This window comes from Erpetoichthys calabaricus, chromosome 9 (assembly GCF_900747795.2).
Source record: "Erpetoichthys calabaricus chromosome 9, fErpCal1.3, whole genome shotgun sequence".
Classification (NCBI taxonomy): domain Eukaryota; kingdom Metazoa; phylum Chordata; class Cladistia; order Polypteriformes; family Polypteridae; genus Erpetoichthys; species Erpetoichthys calabaricus.
The window spans coordinates 73,084,000-73,105,927 of NC_041402.2; the positions used below are offsets into that span (position 1 = coordinate 73,084,000).

General features: G+C 38.1%; 1 protein-coding gene and 1 long non-coding RNA gene across 3 annotated transcripts in view; one reads left to right on the forward strand and one right to left on the reverse strand.

Annotated features, from left to right (window-relative positions):
- The window catches only part of snai3 (snail family zinc finger 3), a 178,552-nt gene extending 168,280 nt beyond the window's left edge, over positions 1 to 10,272 (forward strand). The window contains exons 1-3 of one of the 2 annotated variants that reach the window (XM_028809739.2): positions 2,340 to 2,758; positions 5,847 to 6,509; positions 7,385 to 10,272. In XM_028809739.2, coding sequence (XP_028665572.1) covers positions 2,680 to 2,758; positions 5,847 to 6,509; positions 7,385 to 7,566 — 924 coding nt within the window. In that variant the 5' untranslated portion in view covers positions 2,340 to 2,679 and the 3' untranslated portion in view covers positions 7,567 to 10,272. Of the gene's footprint in view, positions 1 to 2,339; positions 2,759 to 5,846; positions 6,510 to 7,384 lie in introns of those variants that run through there. The other variant, XM_051932056.1, reaches the window with a different exon arrangement.
- Positions 1 to 10,634, reverse strand: part of LOC127529178 (uncharacterized) — a 412,696-nt gene extending 402,062 nt beyond the window's left edge. The window contains exon 1 of the long non-coding RNA XR_007935860.1: positions 9,801 to 10,634. This is a non-coding gene — a long non-coding RNA (uncharacterized LOC127529178). The remainder of the gene's footprint in view (positions 1 to 9,800) is intronic.
- Positions 10,635 to 21,928: the final 11,294 nt, after the last annotated feature.

The following is a 21,928-nucleotide window of genomic DNA, read 5'->3' on the forward strand; positions in this document are numbered from 1 at the left end:
CATAATTCAGCTAAAGGTTTCATCAGTCACATTTATCTGATTTACTTTTGTCCAAAATGTACCCAGGGCAAGACCCAACCTTGTGAGCACTGCCATCTACCTCCAGCTGCACTAGGCAATATGTGGTCAGAATGCACTAATTTAACGTCATTTTAAACCCAAATCTTTACATACTTCTCAAATAGTCTTAGTGTTACAGACACTCCTAATTAATGAATGGTGATATTTGTGTACTCCAGGATGGCACTAAAGTGTAGAGGGATACATTGATTGTAATAGCCTGCTAGCCTACTAGCACACAGACTTATCTTACTCAACTGGAAGAATTCCAAGCAATTCCAACCCAGCTTCTATAACTATAGCAACATTCTATATTATCTCAAATTAGAAAAAATAAAATTCTCTCTTACGAGGCAAGATTTGTTATTTTAGAATAAGTAGGCTGACCCTATGATTGACACACTTACTGTTAATAATTGTATTATAATTTAAATAAGTTGGATGGGGATTTAGCTTTTTTCCCCATGTCTCTTTTCTTTTTCTTCCTTTTGGGGGGGGGGGGGTTGAATCTTGTTTTGTTTTTCTTTGTATTTTTTTCTCCTTTGTACTCATGTTGAAGTAAATGATTCTATCTGTTATTATTATTTGTTTAATTCAGGGGCATGTTATTGTAATGTTCTAATTTTTGAAGATAATTTAAGAAAAAAAGAAATGTGCACCCTGTCAGCCAAACACCAAAAACACACAGGGGTGGGAAGCACTAAAGTTCATTAATGGATGCACACGTTAGTCTGCGAAGGCTATGCTGATTCATCATTTCTGCCAGTGGTAATCAATGTGTACCTGAATGATTCTGACACAGCATCATAATTTCACCTACTTCATCCCTTCATTAAGTTATCTCTGATTCTTTTCATCTGGTAATTTATCCTTACTTAACTTTTTCTGCTTCAGACAGCTTTGTAGTCAGTGCAGTTCTGCCTTGCAGCATTACAGTTCTGTTTTGTGCTTGACATTGTACCATTCTTAAATGTGTTGTATTGGAATGATCTGGCTGATGTGTACACATATTTACAGAGCAATACTGCAGAACCAGATGTAAAAATTCAGATTTTATTTTGACAGTTTCATCTGCCTCAATTACAATGTAAATAGATGGTTGAATGTATGCAAGGGCTGACTGAAAACGTTTTAAAGACTATACCTGTCACTTTACATTGGAATTTCCTTTGAGTTTGAGGACCCTTTCTTTTTCAAAGTACCTTCCTTCAAACATTATACGTGTCTTTTAGGGCCACAAAAAATTGTCAAGGACAGAAAAATGTCATCATTTTCAGAATGATCATGGTAGTTTTCAATCAAAAATCATTTTCATGTAATAAAAGAATCATCACCTCATAGATAAACAGAACCAAAGAACTAAACTACTGTACATGACAACTCAAGGTATAAACAGAAACCAGTCCCATTACCAGTGTACAGTTACAACACATTGAACTTGAATCCCTATTTACCAGCACAGACACAAATTCAGTAATATCAGCTTCAACACCTTTCAGTCATCGAAATGAGAACCTTTCAACAGTAAATATAATTTTGCAGAATAATTTTCATGGCATTGGGGAATGTGATTTTAGAGGCATTCTGTACCTTACTATAAATAGGTACATTCTATTCATAACTGCTCGTCTTATAATGTTTCTGTGCCTCCTCATTACACACCTTTAATTTTTCATCTGAAATCCATAGATGATTTATTGATTTTTTTTCTTTATTAGTGAGTAGGGCTACAATTGCATGTTGTTTGTCAATAATTAATCGTAGCTTCCCATTGATCTGAAAACACAACAATATTGAGGGTATCTCACCTGATCATAGATTTCACATTTCCTTGTAATCCAGACATCTCTAAAGGTGAAAATTTTGAACTGAGAATTGAGGGGGAAAAGCTGCTACACATGAAAGTCACTCGTTCACGGCCAGACTGTAGCAGCTAATAGACTCGGGCTCCACACGACCCTGAAATGGAAAAGCTGAAATAAGAAGATATACAAACGTGAACGTCTCCCATTAACACAGCAGGAATTACATTATTAAGCTCAGTAAGAAATGCATTACAGCAAGTTAAATATAAATTAAAGAACATTGTTGACAAAACATGCCATTAAACCGAACAGTCTCTTCAATACTGTTCTTTAATGCTACTCACTTAATTTCCCTAAGGAAACCTAAACCGTACAGTTATTACCGGAGGATTTTGACTTTTCGCTTTTTAAATACACTAACGTGGTGTTGTATTTGCGCCGCCGCGTCGACTGTAGTGTGGCGTGCTTGCCAGTTGGGACGAAATTCCCACGCATATGCTGCGCGCGTGCTAACAGCTTCGGACTGAGCAGGCTGCACCTGTTTTTGTTGAGGTATGCCAACGGGCACGCCGAAGCTCCGCCCCCTGCACTTGTCCTTTCATCCCAATTGGTCCGCTGGGGGTTTATGCTAATCAGCACTGATCCTTTCTGCACCTGACTCGCTTTTACTCTGCTGGAGTATATGAAGCCAAGGCAGGCAGGGGATACCCGCTACTGATTCATCCTCTTACCCATCGGATCTCAACCGGCAGATTCTGTGCCTCCTGCTACTTTGGTTCTTTCAGCGGACAGTGAGAGACAACCGAAAAAAAAAATGCCAAGGTCGTTTCTGGTAAAGAAGCACCTGAGTTACAAAAAGCCAAATTATGGATACCTGGATGCGCAAAAAAGAGGTAAGTTTCGATTTAAGGGTGTCTCGTTTCAAGCTGAATGTGTCTAATTTAATGTGACAACTTTCTGAATGATGACTGAGTTTATGGTCAAACTCTCAGTGAAATAAATCCACAAAATTCTCGCCGACACGGTGAAAAAAATCAGGTCGCTGTGTGTTACTGTTACAGTGGGTCGTGTTGTTTTAATTTTACGATAATTAGGAACAGCTTTGATATAAATATTTGCTTTGTATGTAGTGTTGGTTTGTTTTCAAATAAGAACCTGTTTGCGAATTCTTTAGCCGGTAACTTTGTGCAGTATAATTGAATGAGATTTTTTTTTTATTTTTACTATAAGCTCTACTTTAAAAAAAGATCTGGATTTTTTTAAAAAGTTTCTGTCACGGATACTGCAAACGCTGCTGGAGTTTAGCAGGTGCAAAATCTTTCAACAAAAGAGCGTCTCATTGTGGCAGCCCGCTTTGGGATTCTCAAGGGCTCTATTAACCGAGCTGAAGAGGCTGATCCGCAGCTATTTGGGGGCCTTTTTACAATATAACGCTGGGAGAAACGCGTTTTGTACAAATTTCGTTCATTGTGCTTGCTTTCTTTTTTCTGAAAAATTAGTTTTGAAATAAGGAACCGCAGCAAACCCTCACTGATTTACAGAAGGGTGGCTTTGATAAAGGCTACTAATTACCATAATAGTTCAAGAGTAGTTCAGGGAGCTCGACATAATTTATGTTTGATTGTGCCAAAGGCTATGTCTTTAGGGAATCTTCTCACCTTAAAAAAAAGCCTCTAATTTAAAAAAAAATAAAGACAAGTAATGCATTTTGCGGAGATTTATAAAATCCGTCTTATTATGTTTTCATATAATCTTTGCCACAAATCATCATAATTGTTGATCTGGATAAAGCTAGATTCATATCATCTAGTTTCTCAGACATTCATCAGTTTCTTAAATGGGGGAAAAAAACTAATTTTAAATATATATATTATAAGAATAGTGCTCCTCTGGAAACGTGAAATTACTACATGAAAGCTTTTTCCCCCTCAAGAAAATCCCAATATACAACACTGAAAATAACTTTACATATGAAGTAATAGCTTGGAAGTTTTTTTGCCTATGTAAAATCAATGTCCCTCAACGTATTTTGCCATTTTCAATAACTGGTCAGTCTTAAGTCTCCCTCCCTTTTTCCATCCTGACCAGGAATAATGTTATGCTGTGAATGCTGGTGTATGTGCACGAAGGCACTATTGGAGTCAGTAGCAAGCCCAAATCTTTGAAGCAGGTGGTCAACACACATCTTAATCTGTGCAATAAAACCCATGCGTTAAATTCTTAAATGTATCTGCAGTTCTTTTTAATCATATTCTGACTTTTCCCAAGGGATTAATAAAGTTTATCTAATTTAAGGACAGACATAAGGTGCTTAATTTCCTAGTCAAAACCTATCCGACCAAAAAAGAAGATAACTAAATATATATGCTATCTTCCACGATAATTATCAGAGGTAAATTGGTACTTCCAGGATTGCGGCTTGTAATAATTACAAACTGAGGAAAATACATAAATCAACGCAAGTAGTGGCTGGGCATGCCTATATTGTGCATATAAACCCACTTGAAATTTAAAAGGGGGGAGGGGTGGTGTTGTCCAAAAAGTGTCCTCAAGTAGGCTCTTATGTAGGTAGAAGGGAAAAAGCTCATCTGAATGGGAGAGCAGTCTTGTTGTTTCATGTTATCTCATCTGAGTTAAACTTTGATATACTATTGCACACAAAATATTCTGGCTTAGGAAATTCTATTGTGATCTGAATAGTTGAATGAATATATATAAAAAGATAGAAAACTCAACCAAAGAAAAGTCATGGGAGTATAAGGTATTGAGTAAGGCAGGTTCATCTCTGCCGCAGCATTAAAGGACGCACCCTTGACCAGTGGTCTTACTAATATATGCAGAAGAATGTGAGCACTAGCTCCATAGGCTTAATATTTGACACATTTGATCACAGATGAGAATTCTTTATGCAGATCAGTTTGGCTTATTACTCGGAATCTATAAAAGCAATTTACTGTATATTAGTAAAATCACACTTTTATGTTATGAGTATTATAACAAATAACCATTTCTCTATATATGTTCAATAATTGAACAACAGAGGACTGAGGTTTATATCACTTACACTTCAGAACTACGAAGATAATTTGAACACCCTTCTTTATAAACTGCCTAACAGAACACATGAGTCATGCTCACATACATATAGAGCATTTCAAAAATAAGTGTTGCCTCATACAGTACATGACACCTACCTCAGACCCCTTATTGAGCATTTTCCCCTCTCACCTGTAATCTCAATTTACATGACCGAAATTAAATAAGATTTGGCAATAATAACGTTCTCTAATCACATGCTTCACAATTACATGAAAACGAATAGGCAAAATGTTGGATTGTAAACTACAAGACTGTTGGTTCAGTTTGCACCTATGCCTCACTGGATGATCATGAGCAAATCACATACTCTGCCTGTACACACTATGAAAAATATAAGGCACCAGCCACAATACAAAAAGGACAAGAAATGACTTAATATATTACTGTAAATGCACGGCAATAAGTAAATCCTACAGGCACTATCTCTACTGTTTTTTCTCTCCCTTCTTCAAATTGTGCACACCAGGCTGACTGCTGATTCCAAGTTGGTTCCATAAGAGGGTGGCTGTCTATGTGAGTGGGTCCTATAATGACCTGGCCATGCAATTCAGTTTGGGGTTTTCTGCCTTGTACCTGATGATGCAGAGAAAGCTCCAGTCCTTGTGACTGTGAATTGGATTAAGTGGGTGGGAGAACACAATGTTATGTAAATCAGGGTTGGGACTGTAATTAATTGTACAAGAAACATCATTACCAAGTGTCTGTCTGTTAAGGGCCAAAAGTGAAGACTTTAGTTACTGGTTAAGGTTGAGGGCACTCCTGCTGATGCATTCAGATTTTTATTCACCAATAATTGCATGCTTCACTGTAATATAGCCCCCTTTTTCAATGTAAAGTAACACTCAAGTTTTTCCTTGCTGTTTTTTTTTTTTTTTTTTTCAGAAACACCATTTCCAAAGACCTTTGAAAGCTCTCTAATCGCCCACATTTCTCATGCTGAGTTCCCACCAAATGCTGCCGGCATTGAATCCATGAATGCCCAGGCGCGGAGCCCACTTCTGTCCACAGGCTTATCAGTCACAAGCTATGGCGAAACTGCTGAAATCATAAGTGGGCCAATCAACATGCAGGTCCATTATGCAGACCCAACTAGAGCTGATCAACCTGCTGACTCTTGGCAGCATTTCAAAGCAGGCAGTGCTGCTCTCCGAGATACTCTTAGCAATCTGAACTGTACTCCTTTCCAAATCTGCAGAAGTGGGATGAGCTGTGCTACAGAACCGTTTAAAGAGAACTGTAGTCTCCCAGAGCCCATCCTACCATCAGAGCATAGAGATCTTGCCATCAGTGTCCAGGGCAAATTTCAATGCTTTGACTGCCATAAGGCTTATTACACATTTTCTGGTCTGGCCAAACACCGACAGCTACAGTGTGAGTGGCATTGTCGCAAGTATTTCAACTGTAAGTATTGTGACAAGGAGTATGTCAGCCTGGGAGCACTGAAGATGCACATCCGCACACACACACTGCCATGTGTGTGTAAGCTCTGTGGTAAGGCCTTCTCTCGACCCTGGTTATTGCAAGGACATATCCGCACCCACACAGGTAAGATTTTGTAGCTCATATTGTACACAATATGTGTATCCGTGAAAGACATGTTTCACATTTTAACATGAGATATAGTGAGAAGTACTTTTGTAAATGGAATGAAATTTCGGGAAATAATGTATTTTTTTAAGAGAGAATATTTTTTTCAAAAGTATCCATGTTAACACTGAGTAGTGGCTTTGCGATTTCTGCCACCTTGGAGCATGCGGACCCTGCTTTAAATTCTGAACAATAGTGTTACTATGTGACCAGCCTGCAGAACTAGGTTCAAAATACCTGCAATTGCCAAAAATATCTAGCAAAGAAAAATGTATAGCTGTGTATTTTATAGAGTACATTAAAAGCAGCAAAATAAATGCCACACTTTAATGAGAACTTGAATTATTTTCATGTTCAATGACAAACATTGTAAAGCTGGCAATGAATGGTGACATTTAACACCAATGTCTACAATGATACATTCAAACATTTGTACAGAAACTCTGCCGAGGGTGGTTGAGGGTACAACTATTGTCTATCAGATACTGTTTTAATGTAATTAGATATGTTGTTAAAGAATTTTAATTTGTTTCCTTGAGTTCTGAGGTCATACTAGGTGGGCAGAGTCAGCTGATAAATGTAGTTATCCATCCAATCATTTATCAAACCTACTTAATCCAAGTCAGGAAGCAGGGGTCGGAGCTTAACCCAACAAGGCAGGAACCAATTCCTGATGGGATACCAGTCTGACTAAAGTAGCTAATCTTATATAAGTTGATTCACTTGATTTATTTCTTTACAGCCAGTTCAAGAAATAAATTTATGCATGTTTGGTACCAAACTCACAATTGTATTGTTTCAAAAAAGGATTAATTCTCCCGTTGCCATTTTAGGAGAGAAGCCTTTTGCTTGTCCTCACTGCAGTCGGGCATTTGCAGATCGCTCCAACCTGCGAGCACATTTGCAGACTCACTCTGATGTGAAGAAGTATCAATGTAAGACTTGCGCAAAGACCTTCTCAAGGATGTCTTTGCTCTCGAAGCATGAAGAGGCCAGCTGCTGTCCACTGTCCTGATTCTGTCGCTGCACACCCCATGTCCTAGGGAGTTGAGCTTTGTCATGGAATGCCCCTTCTTCATGCATTCTTGGGTCGGCTGGATGGCATCAGCTTACCGAGAACAAGAATCCAATCAGCTTTTGAAAATGGCTGCAATCTGATGAGAAGAGAGTTGAAATAAAGTGGTGAGCATTTTAAAGGAATATATTTGCTTTCACTAGACTTGCATTCCTAGCACATGTTACAATTGTTTTTTTGTGTGTAGAGGCAGATTTCTTTTTTGTAATTCTGAAGCAAACATTCATTTCTAGAGGAACTGCAATTTACTAGCTATGCCAGGCTTGTTGTTTAAGGCAAATCTTGACATCCTAGATGTTAATCAATGGAACGATTCTCCATGCAGTGTCCAAACATTTCCTGAAAAGGACAAATGCTGATATTATCTCCAGCTCATCTTCAGTGGTGAAAATTGACACGTTTAGACTTGGAAAAAGAGAAGTATTTTCTAGTGTCATTTAATTTTCTACATAAAAATGAAGATGCATAACAACCCAAGATCACAAAGGATGGCAATATCAAGTATTTAAACATGAACGTTAATTTCCCTAAATTTGTGTAGTACTGTTTACAAATGCCTATGTTAATGACCGATCTATGACTGAAGCTACTCAAAATGGATTTGGTTACAACATTGATTTTATTTGCACTACAAAGAGTTTCCTCAGTGTGTGTTGTGCCACAGATATTAAACCAAATGTATCCTTATTAAACAGTTTTGCACTGCTTGACCAATGAATGTACTTCAAGCACTGACTTTTGTGATTTGCTTTTATAAAAGGCAAATTTACTTTGGGATTCTAAAATTAAATGTATGGGCAAAGTCAAATATTTAATGGTTATTATACTACAAGTGCTATTACACCATATATTGTAAAACATTCATGTATATATGATATGTAGGTATCCATATCTGAGTGTATTTTGTCTAACTCGGTTTACTCATTACATAGTTAACTAGCATCTGGCAAGGCAGAAATCAACACTGGATGAGCCAATGGTTCATCACGGAGCACATGCATGCCAACTCCCAAACTCCCTCATATTGTCACTAAACTAACCTAAACATGCATGAATAAAGCTGAAGCACATGGAAACATCTGCAAACACTACACATTGAGTGACCAGGGCTAGAACTGAGCTTTGGTCACTGGAGATGTTAAGCAGCAGAACTAATCACTTTGCCATACAATAAATACACTTTGATCAACTTCTGCTCTAAACTGTCTCAGTTTCTGCTCTGCACACATACCCGCTGCTTACCATGACCCTAACAATGAGAAAAAGTATTTTTAAAATGTATGTGATATAATATATGACATATATTCATTTTTAAACTTGTTTATTTTTTTATTTAAGAGTCCTAGGGAGCTGTTGCTTGTCCAAGCAGCTCTGAGTGCAAAGTTGAAACCAACCTACTCAAGTGCATACTGACACCTAAACAATTTTAAGAAGTCTATTTATTTAACATACGCATATTTGGATTTAGAAAGAATTCAGGGTGCACACAGGTATAGGATGAATGAACAAATTCCTCAAAGACAGCTATTCATCTATCTATTTTATAACCTGCTTATCCAATTCAGGATCTTGGGGCCCACATACCTGACTATATATTAAACTGGACCATATTTTAAATTTGTTATAATAAAGAAAAAGTAGAACAGAATGAAAAGCCTTATTTACTGAAAAGAACTGCCTCTTTCTCAAAATCAAATTTATCATTCTATATTAAAAATAAGGAGTTATGACAATATTCCACAGCAATGGGACACTCACAGCAACAATCATTTATATGGTGCCTCTGCTACTCCCTTGCAATGCTGAGTTTTGTCAAGTGAAACCACATTTAAACAATCTGTTTATAATAATGCCTCTGTTTGAGTGCCTGTGCTTAAATGGTATGATCTGGATGTTTACTGTAAGCCTTTCTGCTCAAGCGGCAAAGTGGAAGAGGACTAACAAGAGCTTTTTCTTTTTCCTAATTTTCTTTTGTAAAAGTTCGTACAACAGAAGCCCATAATCCATTTCCCAGTGGTTTAATCCAGCTTGGGGTCACAGGGGTTGGAGCCTATCTTGGTAGCAAGGCAGAAGTCCTCTCTGGGCAGGGTGCTAGCCCATCATGGAACACATTCTCTCTCTTACACATGATCCAAATTCACTCGCACCTTGTCAACGCCACCAGTCAAACTAACCTGCATGTCATTAGATTGTGGGAAAGAAAATGAAGTGCCCGGAGACAACAAGAAACTCTAAGAAACAAATAGGTCACAATTAATGTCTATGTGCCACTATAACATTACATTTATTGGATTTCATATGTCGAGGAATTATCATTGACTGGTCAAACAAATATAATTAAGCATTAAACGTATTTCATTTTCTATACTAACTGCATTTTTACAAACTGGATCTTTGTTTCTGTTTTTGCCATAAATGAGCTTACAATGTTGTGAGCAGTCAAGAAGCTGAAACAGTTATAGGGGTCTCATGTAACAGTGTTGTACACTACAATATAAATAAAAGATATTTGGCCAATTGATCAAAAATGGACACAATACATTATTTACTTTAAAAAATCTCTGTCAAAAAATGAAATGAAGTGCGTGAATGTTTGAAAATGGGTAGTGTGATTTGCCAGTGTAAAAAAAAAAAAAAAAAAACATTCAGACATAAAGCTTTTAATCCCCCTGATATTGTTTAACAAAAATGCAAGACTTCATGTGAGCAGTATATATTTTCAGTTATACTACTGTCTTTTTAGATTTGATTGAATTGATAAAGTTATGTTTTGCTGTAACACCTATTTTTATTTTGTATATTTTTTTGTAAATTTTGAGTCATGCCGATACATGAATGGAAATAAGCAGGCAGTGAGAAAGAACCTTCTATTGACACCGTCACTCCTTTGTCTGGGTTCTGATAAAACTCCGCTGGAGGTTGTTTTCTACTGTACTGAAAGATAATCAATAAAATATTTTGATAGTTTTTATGTGCTCTTGTCTTCATTTTGTTACCACTGGCCTTCTTGAGATGTGATACTCTTGTTTGACAAGAGTGCTGAAACATAAAAAATATTCTTTAAATAACAACTTTCAAGAAGAATTAAACATTACAGTGCTTTATTCTTTATGTACAGTAAAGCACATACAGTATATGGATAAGCTGGCTTTGCTATCAAAGGAAACCTGTTTACCTAATGCACCCTAGAATTTCAATTGAACTTGATATCAAGGATTGCCCCCTTGGACTTTGTGTGTGAAGTCACCCTTTAGCGAAAGCCAAAAACAAAATTGTTTTTAAACAATTTCAGTACACAAATAGGTAGGATTTCTAACTAGGATGGATTGGCAAAAATAAATTGGCATCTCAAGTGTGTGTTCACCCTGTGATGGGCTGGCATCCTTTCCAGAGCTTGCTCCTGCCTTGCATCCAATACCTGCTAGAATGGGCAGCTCTGCTTCCCTGTGACAGTGCTCTGTGGTTTAGAAAATGGATGGATGGATGGATGGATGGATGGACTATACAAAAATCATATTGGTTGAGTTTTAACACAAGAAATAAACGGAAAGAAATTTGGGTTATCTGTGTTTAATGCCTAAAGCTACCTGAAGTGACATAACAGAAGGTATCAGACCAAAAAAAGAGGAAAAGTCATTAAGACCTCGCTGACCAGGTATGTGACTCTGAGCGAAATTCTTAACTTGCCAGTTTCCTAATACTAAAACCATGGTTTTCAATGCACTTGTGATTTTTTTTAAAGTTGCTTAAAGTAACAATCAGTGCCCAGTCCCAACTGTTTTTCTTTATTTCATTTGGGATAAGCCAACTGTACGGGCAGTGCTACATCCACATTGATTTATTACTGAAATGTGATATGTGTTTGAGCAGCTTCACTGCAGAACATCTGGTTTAATCGCTTGTACTGTATTTAATTAATTCATTTGGAGCCTTGTGCATGCGTTACACACTGTAGAAAAGGGATGTAGTGGGGAGTGTGGCCCAAGTCCCACAGCTCTTGTTTTCCCTGTTTACAGGAGTGTGTGCAACAAAATGTATTATGTATATCATTTTTCTTCGGCTAATTAATATGTCTACACAGAGCAGCTGCAGTGAATGGAGAAGAGAATTTTATGAGTCTAAATAAAACCGCAATGTTTCCCATTTGTAATGGGGCATGGAAAATTCTTATTAAATATATCTTGTTTATTGGCAGGTGGAGCTTGGCCAGCTGTATGGAGTAAGGGCTCTGCGCCAGCTCTCGGGCTACTGTTGGTGTGTGGGCATTGGGGGGGGGAGCGACAAGGCGGAGAGCCTTCGCAACGCCATAGTTTCCAGTCACTCAGCACAAGCACCGCAGTGACAGCTGAAGCTTTGCTCGATTCAGGCAGACCTCTGTGCACAAGCCTTTTCACTGCTCTTTATTTTGTGAGCTACTGATGAGTTGTATTAATGCTTTTCAACTGAGCGGCTTGTAAAGATCCTAGGGACCTGTCTGGCAGCTCATTTTAATTATGAAAGATTATTTTAAACATCTAATCTCCTGGATGTTACAAAAGACAGCAAGGCAATGAATGAATGAATGAATGATGAGAATATATTATTCCATTCACATGAATTAATCTCCTTGGAATATAAGCATGTTTGAAATAACAATGATTTTTAAAATGCCTTATTTTGTTCTTCTGGTCAAATGGCTTTTGGCAGCAAGCAGTTAATTGTGCAGTTGGCAGTCACTTTATTCAAGTGTACATTCTCATTCCACACCTCTGGCCTGTCTGCAGTTAGGTCTGAATATCGCTAGGAAAGCTGAATGAAAGCACAGGAACGGTAAACATTTTAATTGTGTCAGATTGTGTCTTCACTTACATGACACTATACAGCTCATTACAGTCAGATTCAACACCCCTCAAAAATGTAAGGCCGGATTGAGCTGCTGCAAATACATGAAATGTGGAACACTACAGCCAATCCAACTTTGACATGTCTGAACAGAGGATAAAGAAGCTGAAGCATACCCCACCTACACTGGGCACAATGCTGGAAAATCACATTTATGCACATGCGTGTTGTATTCTCATTTGTTAGATGCCAATTTAGCACCAATCATCATAAACTGCTTATCTATCAGTTTTAAAGCCAATGTTCCCCCTGGGGACAAATAAAGACCTATCTATTTATCTATCTAATGTAAGAGATAAGACAGATCAGGATAAACAGCTGGGGTACCACCCGGTGACCCCATATAATTGAAAAGCAGTAGTTCAAAAAAAACAAGGAGCAGTTTCAAAAAGAATGTCTTTTCCAACAGGAGTTCCACAGTGAACTGATTTCAAAATGGCCAAACTTCCGGTCATATGTCCTTCCGGGAGGAAAAAGCAGGTCCAGGCAGATGGACAGAAATGTTATAGTTGTCAGTCATCCAGTTTGTAGAGGGAGGAAGAGAAAAGGCATTAGAACACAGTGCCAACCCCTGGAATGGCAGATAATTACAATCATCAGAGTCATTAAGCTGTCCCTTATGCACATGCATGCATCTATCTATCTATCTATCTAACTCCACAAAGACAGGATCCATCAAGGTAACTGGCCAGTGTCCATGGGGCTCAAAGACTACATCAATAATCACTGCAGGTACACACTGCTTAATAGAAAAACATTCTTCTTTAAATGACAAATAAATAGACCATAGACAATAACAATGGACATGCACGTGTCCAAACCACCACAACAATAGTTTCCATGCACAATTATAGTGGAAACACAGTCTATCTTGACTTAAATAACAAAATTTTGACTTTTAACATTGAACTGTGTTGAATTGGGTTAAGGATATCATGTTGTGTTATAATATAAAGGAAAACACAGAAATCAGTATTTTGGTAATGTATTTTTGGATTAAGTCTTAAGTACAAATTCAGGCAATGAAAGCCTTCATTTTCTAGTTTAAAAAGGTTGAATAAGTCGATCTAAATGCTCTGTTTATTTGTAACATTTGTTTTGCACACTACAGTGGCTTGGATTTGAGTGACTGTGCAGACAGTGACTATTTCATCAGTTGTAGCATTATGGGAGAGAAAGGAACTGACATAAAAAACTTGCAAATTGCATCTCAGTTAGAGTACATAGAAGTCTCAGCTGGAAGAGACCAAAATGGAGCTTTTTGTCCATCAGGCTAAAATCATTATTTTAACATGGCACATTATTAAAAACAAACCATCTCTACCATGAAGTAAGGTGGTGGTAGAAGGGAGTTCAGAGCCCTGAATAATAGGTAGGATAACTAAAGTGGCCACGACATCAGTCCACCAAAAAGTCCACTCATGCAGTCACCACAAATTGGGTCAATCAAGATTCACCCATTAGCCTAACCTGCATGTCTTTGGGCCTGTGGGAGAAAGCCCCATGCAGATAAAGTGAGAACATGTGAACTCTTGACAGGCAACAAGGCAGGCATTGGATGGAATCCATATGTTGGATCTGTGTAACAGCAGTGTTAACCGCCACTCCACCCTTCACATTACAACATAACATTTTCAAATTAATTTAGTCCAATTTCGAGATGCAGCAGGCTGCAGGCTATCCTGACAGCAATGGGTAGGAAGGAGCTTTGGACAAGACATCAGTGTATCTCAGGGCACACCTGAATGCCCCCACACTTACAACTAGACTGGGCCTATTCAGAGACACCAATGAACCCAACCTGCACAGCTTTAAAGAAGACAGTGACCAGGAATGGGATGTGGCTGCAGGACGCTAGGTCACAGCACCAACCCTTCATATAATGTAAGAGCAACACCACCATTTAAAAAGAGATTTAACAAATGAGTATATACAGGTTTCGTTCAAAGCTAGGCTGCTAGAAAGCACTTCATTTTGTTTAATAGTAATCTCTCTCTCATAAATGTCTACGTGTGGAAGTGTGTGTGTCTGTCCAGCCTGGAAGTGAGAGGTGCATTCGGGGTAAGGGCTCCACCTCCAAGGATACGCAAGTGAGGCCAGCACATCAGCAAAACGAAACCTCCAAAGAAAGTCACTCACTTAGCCGCTAATACAGAAGTAAGGCGAGCACATCGGCAAAACAAAACCTCCTAGGAGAGAGATGCCCAGAGTAGTTCCTTTAAATTACCTGACATCTCTACATTTCCATTTATTTTCTGACAATTTCAATGTTTTCTAGTACACCAGGCATTTTACAGCATGGGCTTACACAGCTACTACGTACAGTATAATAAAATGCTCATGTCTGTCACTCAGTCTGCTGAACCTTGATCTTTTTCTTGATCAAACATTTATAACCTGATATGTTTTAGAAAGTCAAAAAATTTTAGGTAGCGACAACCTGGCGGGCACTTTACTGGTGTGAAGAAGAATTTATTGTAATTAAAGCACTGTTCCCACAAGCACATACATTGATAATCCTCCAGGACATGAGACACACGTGTTCAGAATTCATAATCAAGTGTAAGCTCATACATTTGTAAAGAACACGGGGAGAGTGCACTGTTGTTATATATCTAGCCTTATTGTATCATTTTATTTTAGGACCTTAGGTCGAAGTATTTCACTAGTATTTGATAAAATACCTTTCTCGATTATTCCATTTCTAAATACTTGTTTCAACGGAAAGCCTGCAATTAGTTTGCCTCAATCTCTCACATAACAAGCTTTGTTAAACAAACTGAGAGAAGAATGGTACTGTGCTTCACTGAAACTGCACTGAACATTTTTTAGTATAATGTATTCCTACATCTCAAAGATATAAACTTCAGGCACATTCACCGTTTTTATTGATCCAGCTTTGGTGTGCCCCATGACGAACAAGCATCATATCCAGAGTTGGCCCCTGTCTTGTGCCCATTGTTACCAGGATAGGTTCCAGCCAATCAAAGACTAAGCTGAAGTCCTTGAATAGGCTCTGGCTGTCCATGAGCCTACAGTGCCTATAAAAAGATTTCACCCCCTTTGAAGGTTTCACACTGTTATATAACATTGAATCGCAGTGATTTTATTGTCTTTCTTGACACATCATCAGGAAAAGACTTTTTAATATCAAAGTGAAAGCAGATCTCTGAACAGTGGTCTGAATTAATTAGAAATATAAAACATCATCATCATTGATGGATGGAAGGAAGAGCCTGTGCAAAGGAGGTGTTGATGTCAGTAGCAGTGAGGGTACGAAAGTCTCAAACACTGCTTCACTTCCAGTCAGGGATCCACGTGGCAAGGAGTGTGCAGGACAATCGCTTGACAGCATGAAGTTGCACCAGTTTGGATGGACCCTTAGGTGGAGAAGTGGTTGAATAAGTCTTAGTCAGAATCTTACCTTTGGCCTTGTCGTCATGGGTGGCCTTAACAAGAGTACAAGACTCCCAACGACATTGCTCAGGGGATCATTGATCACACAAACCACTCCGCCGCATTAAGGTGCCAACTCAGTGGAGGGAAAATTATATAAAACACAAAATGACTGAATGCATGAACGTCCACTCCCTTTAATATGACACATCTAAATCATTACTCGTGCAGTCAACTGGTTTTAGAAGCCACATAATTAGCTAAATGGAAACCACCTATTTGAGCTTTCAACTGAGTGTAGTATAAATGCACCTGATCTAGAAGGTCCAATTTGTGGTAATTCAATATGGTGGTCTAACCTACAGAATGAAGACAAAGGAACTTTCCAAGAAACCTGTGACCGAAAAACACAAGTCACTGGATGGAGACAAGAAAATATCCAAGTCACTGAATATCCACTGAAGTCCAGTTACATCAGCCATTAAGAAAGGCAAAGAGTATGGCATAGCTGTAAATCTGCTCAGAGTTGGCCATCCCCAAAAACAGAATATTTGTGCAAGATGACAACTAGTGAGGGGAGTCACCAAAAGAATTCTGAGAAATTGAAGAAATAACAATCTACAATGACTGAGATTGGAGAGACTGTGTAGACAACAACTGTTGCTTGTGTGCTTCACCAGTCATAACATTATGTGAGTATCAAAAAGAAAGCCATTGTTTAAAAAAAAAAAAAAAGCAAATGATGCCTCAGGTAGAGTCAGCCAAAAGGAGACTCCAAAGTCATCTGAAGAAGGGTCTGTGGTCTGATGATATCAAAATGGAGCTTTTTGGTTATGAGATTAAACACCATGTTTAAACACTGCAAATTATTAAAAACAAGCCATCTCATAATGAAGCATGTTGGTGGTCTGCTTCTCTGCAGCAGACGCTAGAAGGCTTGTGAGGGTAAAATGAATGCGGCAAAACACAAGGAAATCCTGGAAGAAAATCTGATGTGGTCTACAATAAACCTGTGCCTTGGGAAGAGATTTGTTTTTCAGCAAGAGAAAGACTGCAATGAAAACATCAAGGGAGCGCAAGAACAGTTTAAAAGTCGCAATGTTTATGTCCTGGAGTGGCTGAGTCAGAGTCCAGGGGCCTTATGTATACCACCTTGCATAGAATTCACACTTAAACATGGCATATGGACAAAACTAGAAATGTGCATATGCACAAAACAAATTCAGATGCATAAAACTGTGCATAAGCAAAATTCTACACACTTTCCCTTTATAAATCCCAATCAATGTTAATTTTAACAAACATGAATGAGCCTACTCCCCACCTGGTTTCCTCCTAAAATTTCTACTATTTGAATATACAAATCAATATACATAGCCCCTTCCATTCAGTGTTTTGTTAAAAGACACTGACACATGGAAAAAAGAAAAATTTCAGCAAATGCTAAATGGTGGTTCTACTCAGTGAAGTGGAGGCAAGGAAAAATGTAATATTGGTGGCTTAAGCAGTGGTATAAGCAACAAAAGGAAATTGATGGAGTCCACAGTGTGGTGGAGGCACTCAAAAGTTTAAGTTCAGAAAGTCGCAAAGTGTCCAAAATAAAAAAGAAGTGGTCAGATATTAAAGTTGATGTGAAAAGTTAAGTCGCAGCCCTCCGTCTGAGTGTCAACCACTGGAAGAAATGATGGATTTCAGGAGCTCACAACGTTTGAGCAGCAAGCTCTGCAATTATTGCTGAGACACTTAATATATCTCACCACAACATTTATGAGATGCACGTTCATATCACTGATATTTTTCACATTAATAGAGTTGAAATGCTTTCTATTTACATAAGCAAATTAATTTTCTGAAGGCATCTTTATAGCAATGTGCATGTAGTCAATTGCTCTGATTACATTTGGAAAACCAGACGTTACTGCGAATTGCTCTTTGATGTTTGCCCATTCAACCACAGTGTAAGGAAATCTTATATATCTGGATGACAATTGGATAATACCAACCCATACAGCTGGCATGGCGTGACTCAGTGATGACTGAGAAATATCCGATCGGCTAGCCAGTTCATGTTGAAACGCTCCTGTGGCTAAAAACATGAGGGTGGACAAAACTGGCAAAGGAGCAGGTACAGCACAATTCCTCAAAGTCTGCCTTTGTAAAACTGGCCCCAGTTCAGCACACAGCTCCTTAAGGGATAGTTCGTGGAAATCTAAATCGACATAGAAGTCAGTCATTATCATGGGACAAGAAATCAGTATGATCTCTAAATATGCGCTCTCTTCTGATTCTTCTATTTGCGATGTCTTCTAAAAATGCTAAAGCAGCCATGGTAGTTAGAACTGTTTGGCCATTCCGTGCACTATTATATTTATTGTTACAGATGGATTACAATCAAGTGGTTTAAATTTGTAAACAAAATGCAATTAATTTTGGTGTATTTGATAAAGCCCATGTCATGGATGAGAATATAAAAAAGAAAGGGAAACCACAAAGAAACAGTAGCTCTGCTTTGACACTGGGTGCCACCCGTTTACAAAACTGAGCAGAAATATGCGTACGTATGGTCTGAGGCTGCAGTGAAAATGTGACTGGCTTTACGCCAAGGTTAATTTTTATACATCTTGACGTAAACAGGCATACGTAACACTATTTATAGATTAGGCCCCAGATTTCAATCCAAATGAGAATTTGTGGAATGTCTTAAAAAAGGCTGGTCACTCACAATCCCTATAAAACGTGACAGAGTTTGAACAGTTTTGCATAGATGAATGGGAGACCTGTGAACATAGACTCAAGGCTGTCATGGCTGCCAAAGGTGCATTTACTAAATACCAAAGTAAAAACCTATGCAATCAATTATTTTGTGTTCTATGTTTGTAATTAATGGTGATGTGTTTTCACTTTGACATTGAAAACTCTTTATTGTTGATTTAAAAAGCCAAATTAACTCAACTGTGATTCAATGTTGTATAACAATGAAATGTGAAATCTTGAAAGGGGTGAATACATTTCTCTAGACACTGTACATTTAATAAAGCTGCTTCAAGAATATCAGTAGGAGTACAAGAAGATTTTTGGTTGCAATGTACAGTATTGTATGCTTTAATGTTCATTTAATCAAATATATTTATCACATGGCATGAAAAACATATGAAAACATTTTAGCAACAGTGGGCAGGCGCTCGATTTGAACTCTAATGTCTGTTTAAGTAGAGGTCCTGCACACATTCTCCTGCCTTGCAGGTGTTGAGTCTGCACAGTGTGATCTTACATTTTACTCTGAGATAAGCCAATCTGCGTTTGTAAAATGTATCACCAAACAGCACATCTGCCTGCGCTACCACTTGAGCTGAATACGTAAGTGAGCTACAGCTGCAGTTTTATAGCTGATCTTCCTATTAGGCTGTTTTCGTTAGAAAATCTCACTTTCATACTTTGTAATCCCATTGGCCAAACACTTGCAAACAGTTGTTAACCGTCCAGGTTTTGAAGATCTCTTAGGGTGATGAGTAACTTTTTATGAAATCTTCAGCTCATAAGTTGCTCTTCATGACGTTGCAGCACCTGACATGCTGTGCCTAACAATAACTGTTGTGACTCCACAAAATTCTGCGCTCTCTATAAATACAACCTGGCCAGAGGAGGATAGGCATGCAGTCGATCCATTTACAGAGTCAAGGGCAACAAAAATAGTGGCTCCATTACTATTTTTACCTGCTCTGCAAGCCCCTTCTGGCCAGGTTGGTTGAGGCTATGAATAAAAAGTTGGCACAGGGCAGTGGAATCAGACAAGTTTCCGATAGCGCAGAAGCATGGTCTGGAAATGAGTCTGATTCTTTGCCTGCCACCTGTGCTATGTTTCTTGATGTATTTTTTGTCAGGTGCAGGTTGATTTTATCTAAGGACTGCTGGTCAGACTCCTGTTTCTTCTTTGTTCCTTAAAATAGTTTTAAAGAGAAGAGCCTTGATGTTCACTGTATCCACAGTGTTGGTCCAATAGGCTAATGGGACCAGTATGCAAGTGTATTATGGATTATTATACTGAGGGTACTCTTCGAGCAAGTGAAAATAAAAATCAAAATTGTATGATATTCTGACATAAAATATAGCAATAGTACTATCATAGTGTCTCCATTAAAATAAACAAATACCTGTATATAAAAAGACTAAAATCAGCACAATCTACCAATAATACAATTTAATAACTGTACTTAATTATAATGATAAGGTTCTACTTAATGTAATTCAGGAGCATGGTGAACTGGAGCTGAAATTGACTACATCACTATAAGGCAGAAATCCAAAGGCAGTCCATTGCTAAGCACTCACATATACCTTCCTACTCTCACACTTGGGCAATTTCAAATTGCCAAATAACCACACTTCTTCAGAGAAGAAGTAAGAACAGACATGGGGAGAAAATGCAAACAGAGGCATGGGATTCAAACCCAGGACATTGGATCCATCACCAAATGTCCATTCATTTATAAGCTGGAAAAAACTCACGGAGATCATCAGCTGTCAACAGGTTTAGAAACCATCACGCCAAAAGATACATTTTGTGATAAGATACGGACCGCATGGGATTGATCAACAGAGAAGCACAAAAAATAAATTGAAATTTAATACCTATATATTTCTATGTGAAAGTGGGAACTTACTGGTGACTTTGATTTGCAGTTATTCATGTAAAAATAAATCTCTAAACAAATGTAACAAGACATAATCTGCTGTATTTTTTACTTTAAATTATTACCATCTCATAAATCTGGGGACTGGCTCACCACCTGTGTGGAGTTTTGATGTTCTCGCTGTGTCCATGTGGGTTTTCTCCAGTTACTCTTGCTCTCTCCTCATAGCTGGCCTGCCATGTGCGAGTGTAGGCCAGTGTCTCGATGTCCTTTGAGATGGACAGGCACTTCACACACCACTGATTCTTAAAATGTGCCTAGTGTTGCTTGGATTGGGTTTAAGTCCCTCAAATCCTATATGAGACAAAGTAGGTACAGAAAAAGGACAGTCAAAATTTATATCCATAGAATCCAAGAATGTTTGTTAGAATAAGCTAAAATCTAAATTATGTAAATGGATATTGCTTACTTTTTAAATTAAATACAAGTGCCTTTTTTACTTTTGTGCTCTTGGTATATTTTATTACATTTTTCTTGAATTATTTTGAAATAGAGCTTATTGTCTTCTTGTATTTTTAACAAAGACATTGTCAAAGACTGTATTCTACCATTTTGGTTACATTGTTCAGTGCTCACATGCTATTTTATCTACCTATTATTTATTAATTGTATAATTTTCTTTAAATTCAGTATTTTGTCTGATGGTTTTGTAGGATTCGGTTATCTTCAATTGCCCTCACAATGAATTTCAAATTGGTCACAATTGGGCTATGCATCTAAAGCCAATGCCATAACTTTTCCAGTGATTTTCAGTCACAGGCTTTGTTTACATAATCTTAGCTAGTCAGAGGCAGTCAGAGGTGCGCTCCTATGAAGCTGATCATCTAATGTGACACAACCAACAAGAGAAACCAACTGGCAAGGATAAAATCTAACATGTTAGGTTCCCTTGGTCTGAGGGATGGGCTCTTTGCGTGAAAGAGTTGAGAACCAAAGAGTGTTCAGCTGGAATACAATTCACAGAATGTAGTGATGAGGCATAAGGAGCATGCGTGTTTTGAACCTCACAAATAGAAGAGAAGCTCTTCTGTCTGATGTCTTGTATTTTATGTACTAAAACAAAAAACAAAATTGAGACTGCGGCTAACCTCGGTGTAGCTGTTAACCCTTCATACAGTGCTGGTTCCATTTGGCAGCATGCTATTGGCTCTCAGAAAAGGTGGCAAGCCAGACTGTGTTGGAAGATTTGCACTCAGTCGGTAAATGTGACATGGGCTGCAATTTGCAGTCATGTGATTTGACATGGTGCAACAACTGAAATCAACAAATCTGACATCCCCCATGACAAAAAGTTGTGTGATGTGTAACGGCTTTAGGTGTGCCGTTTTTTGTGA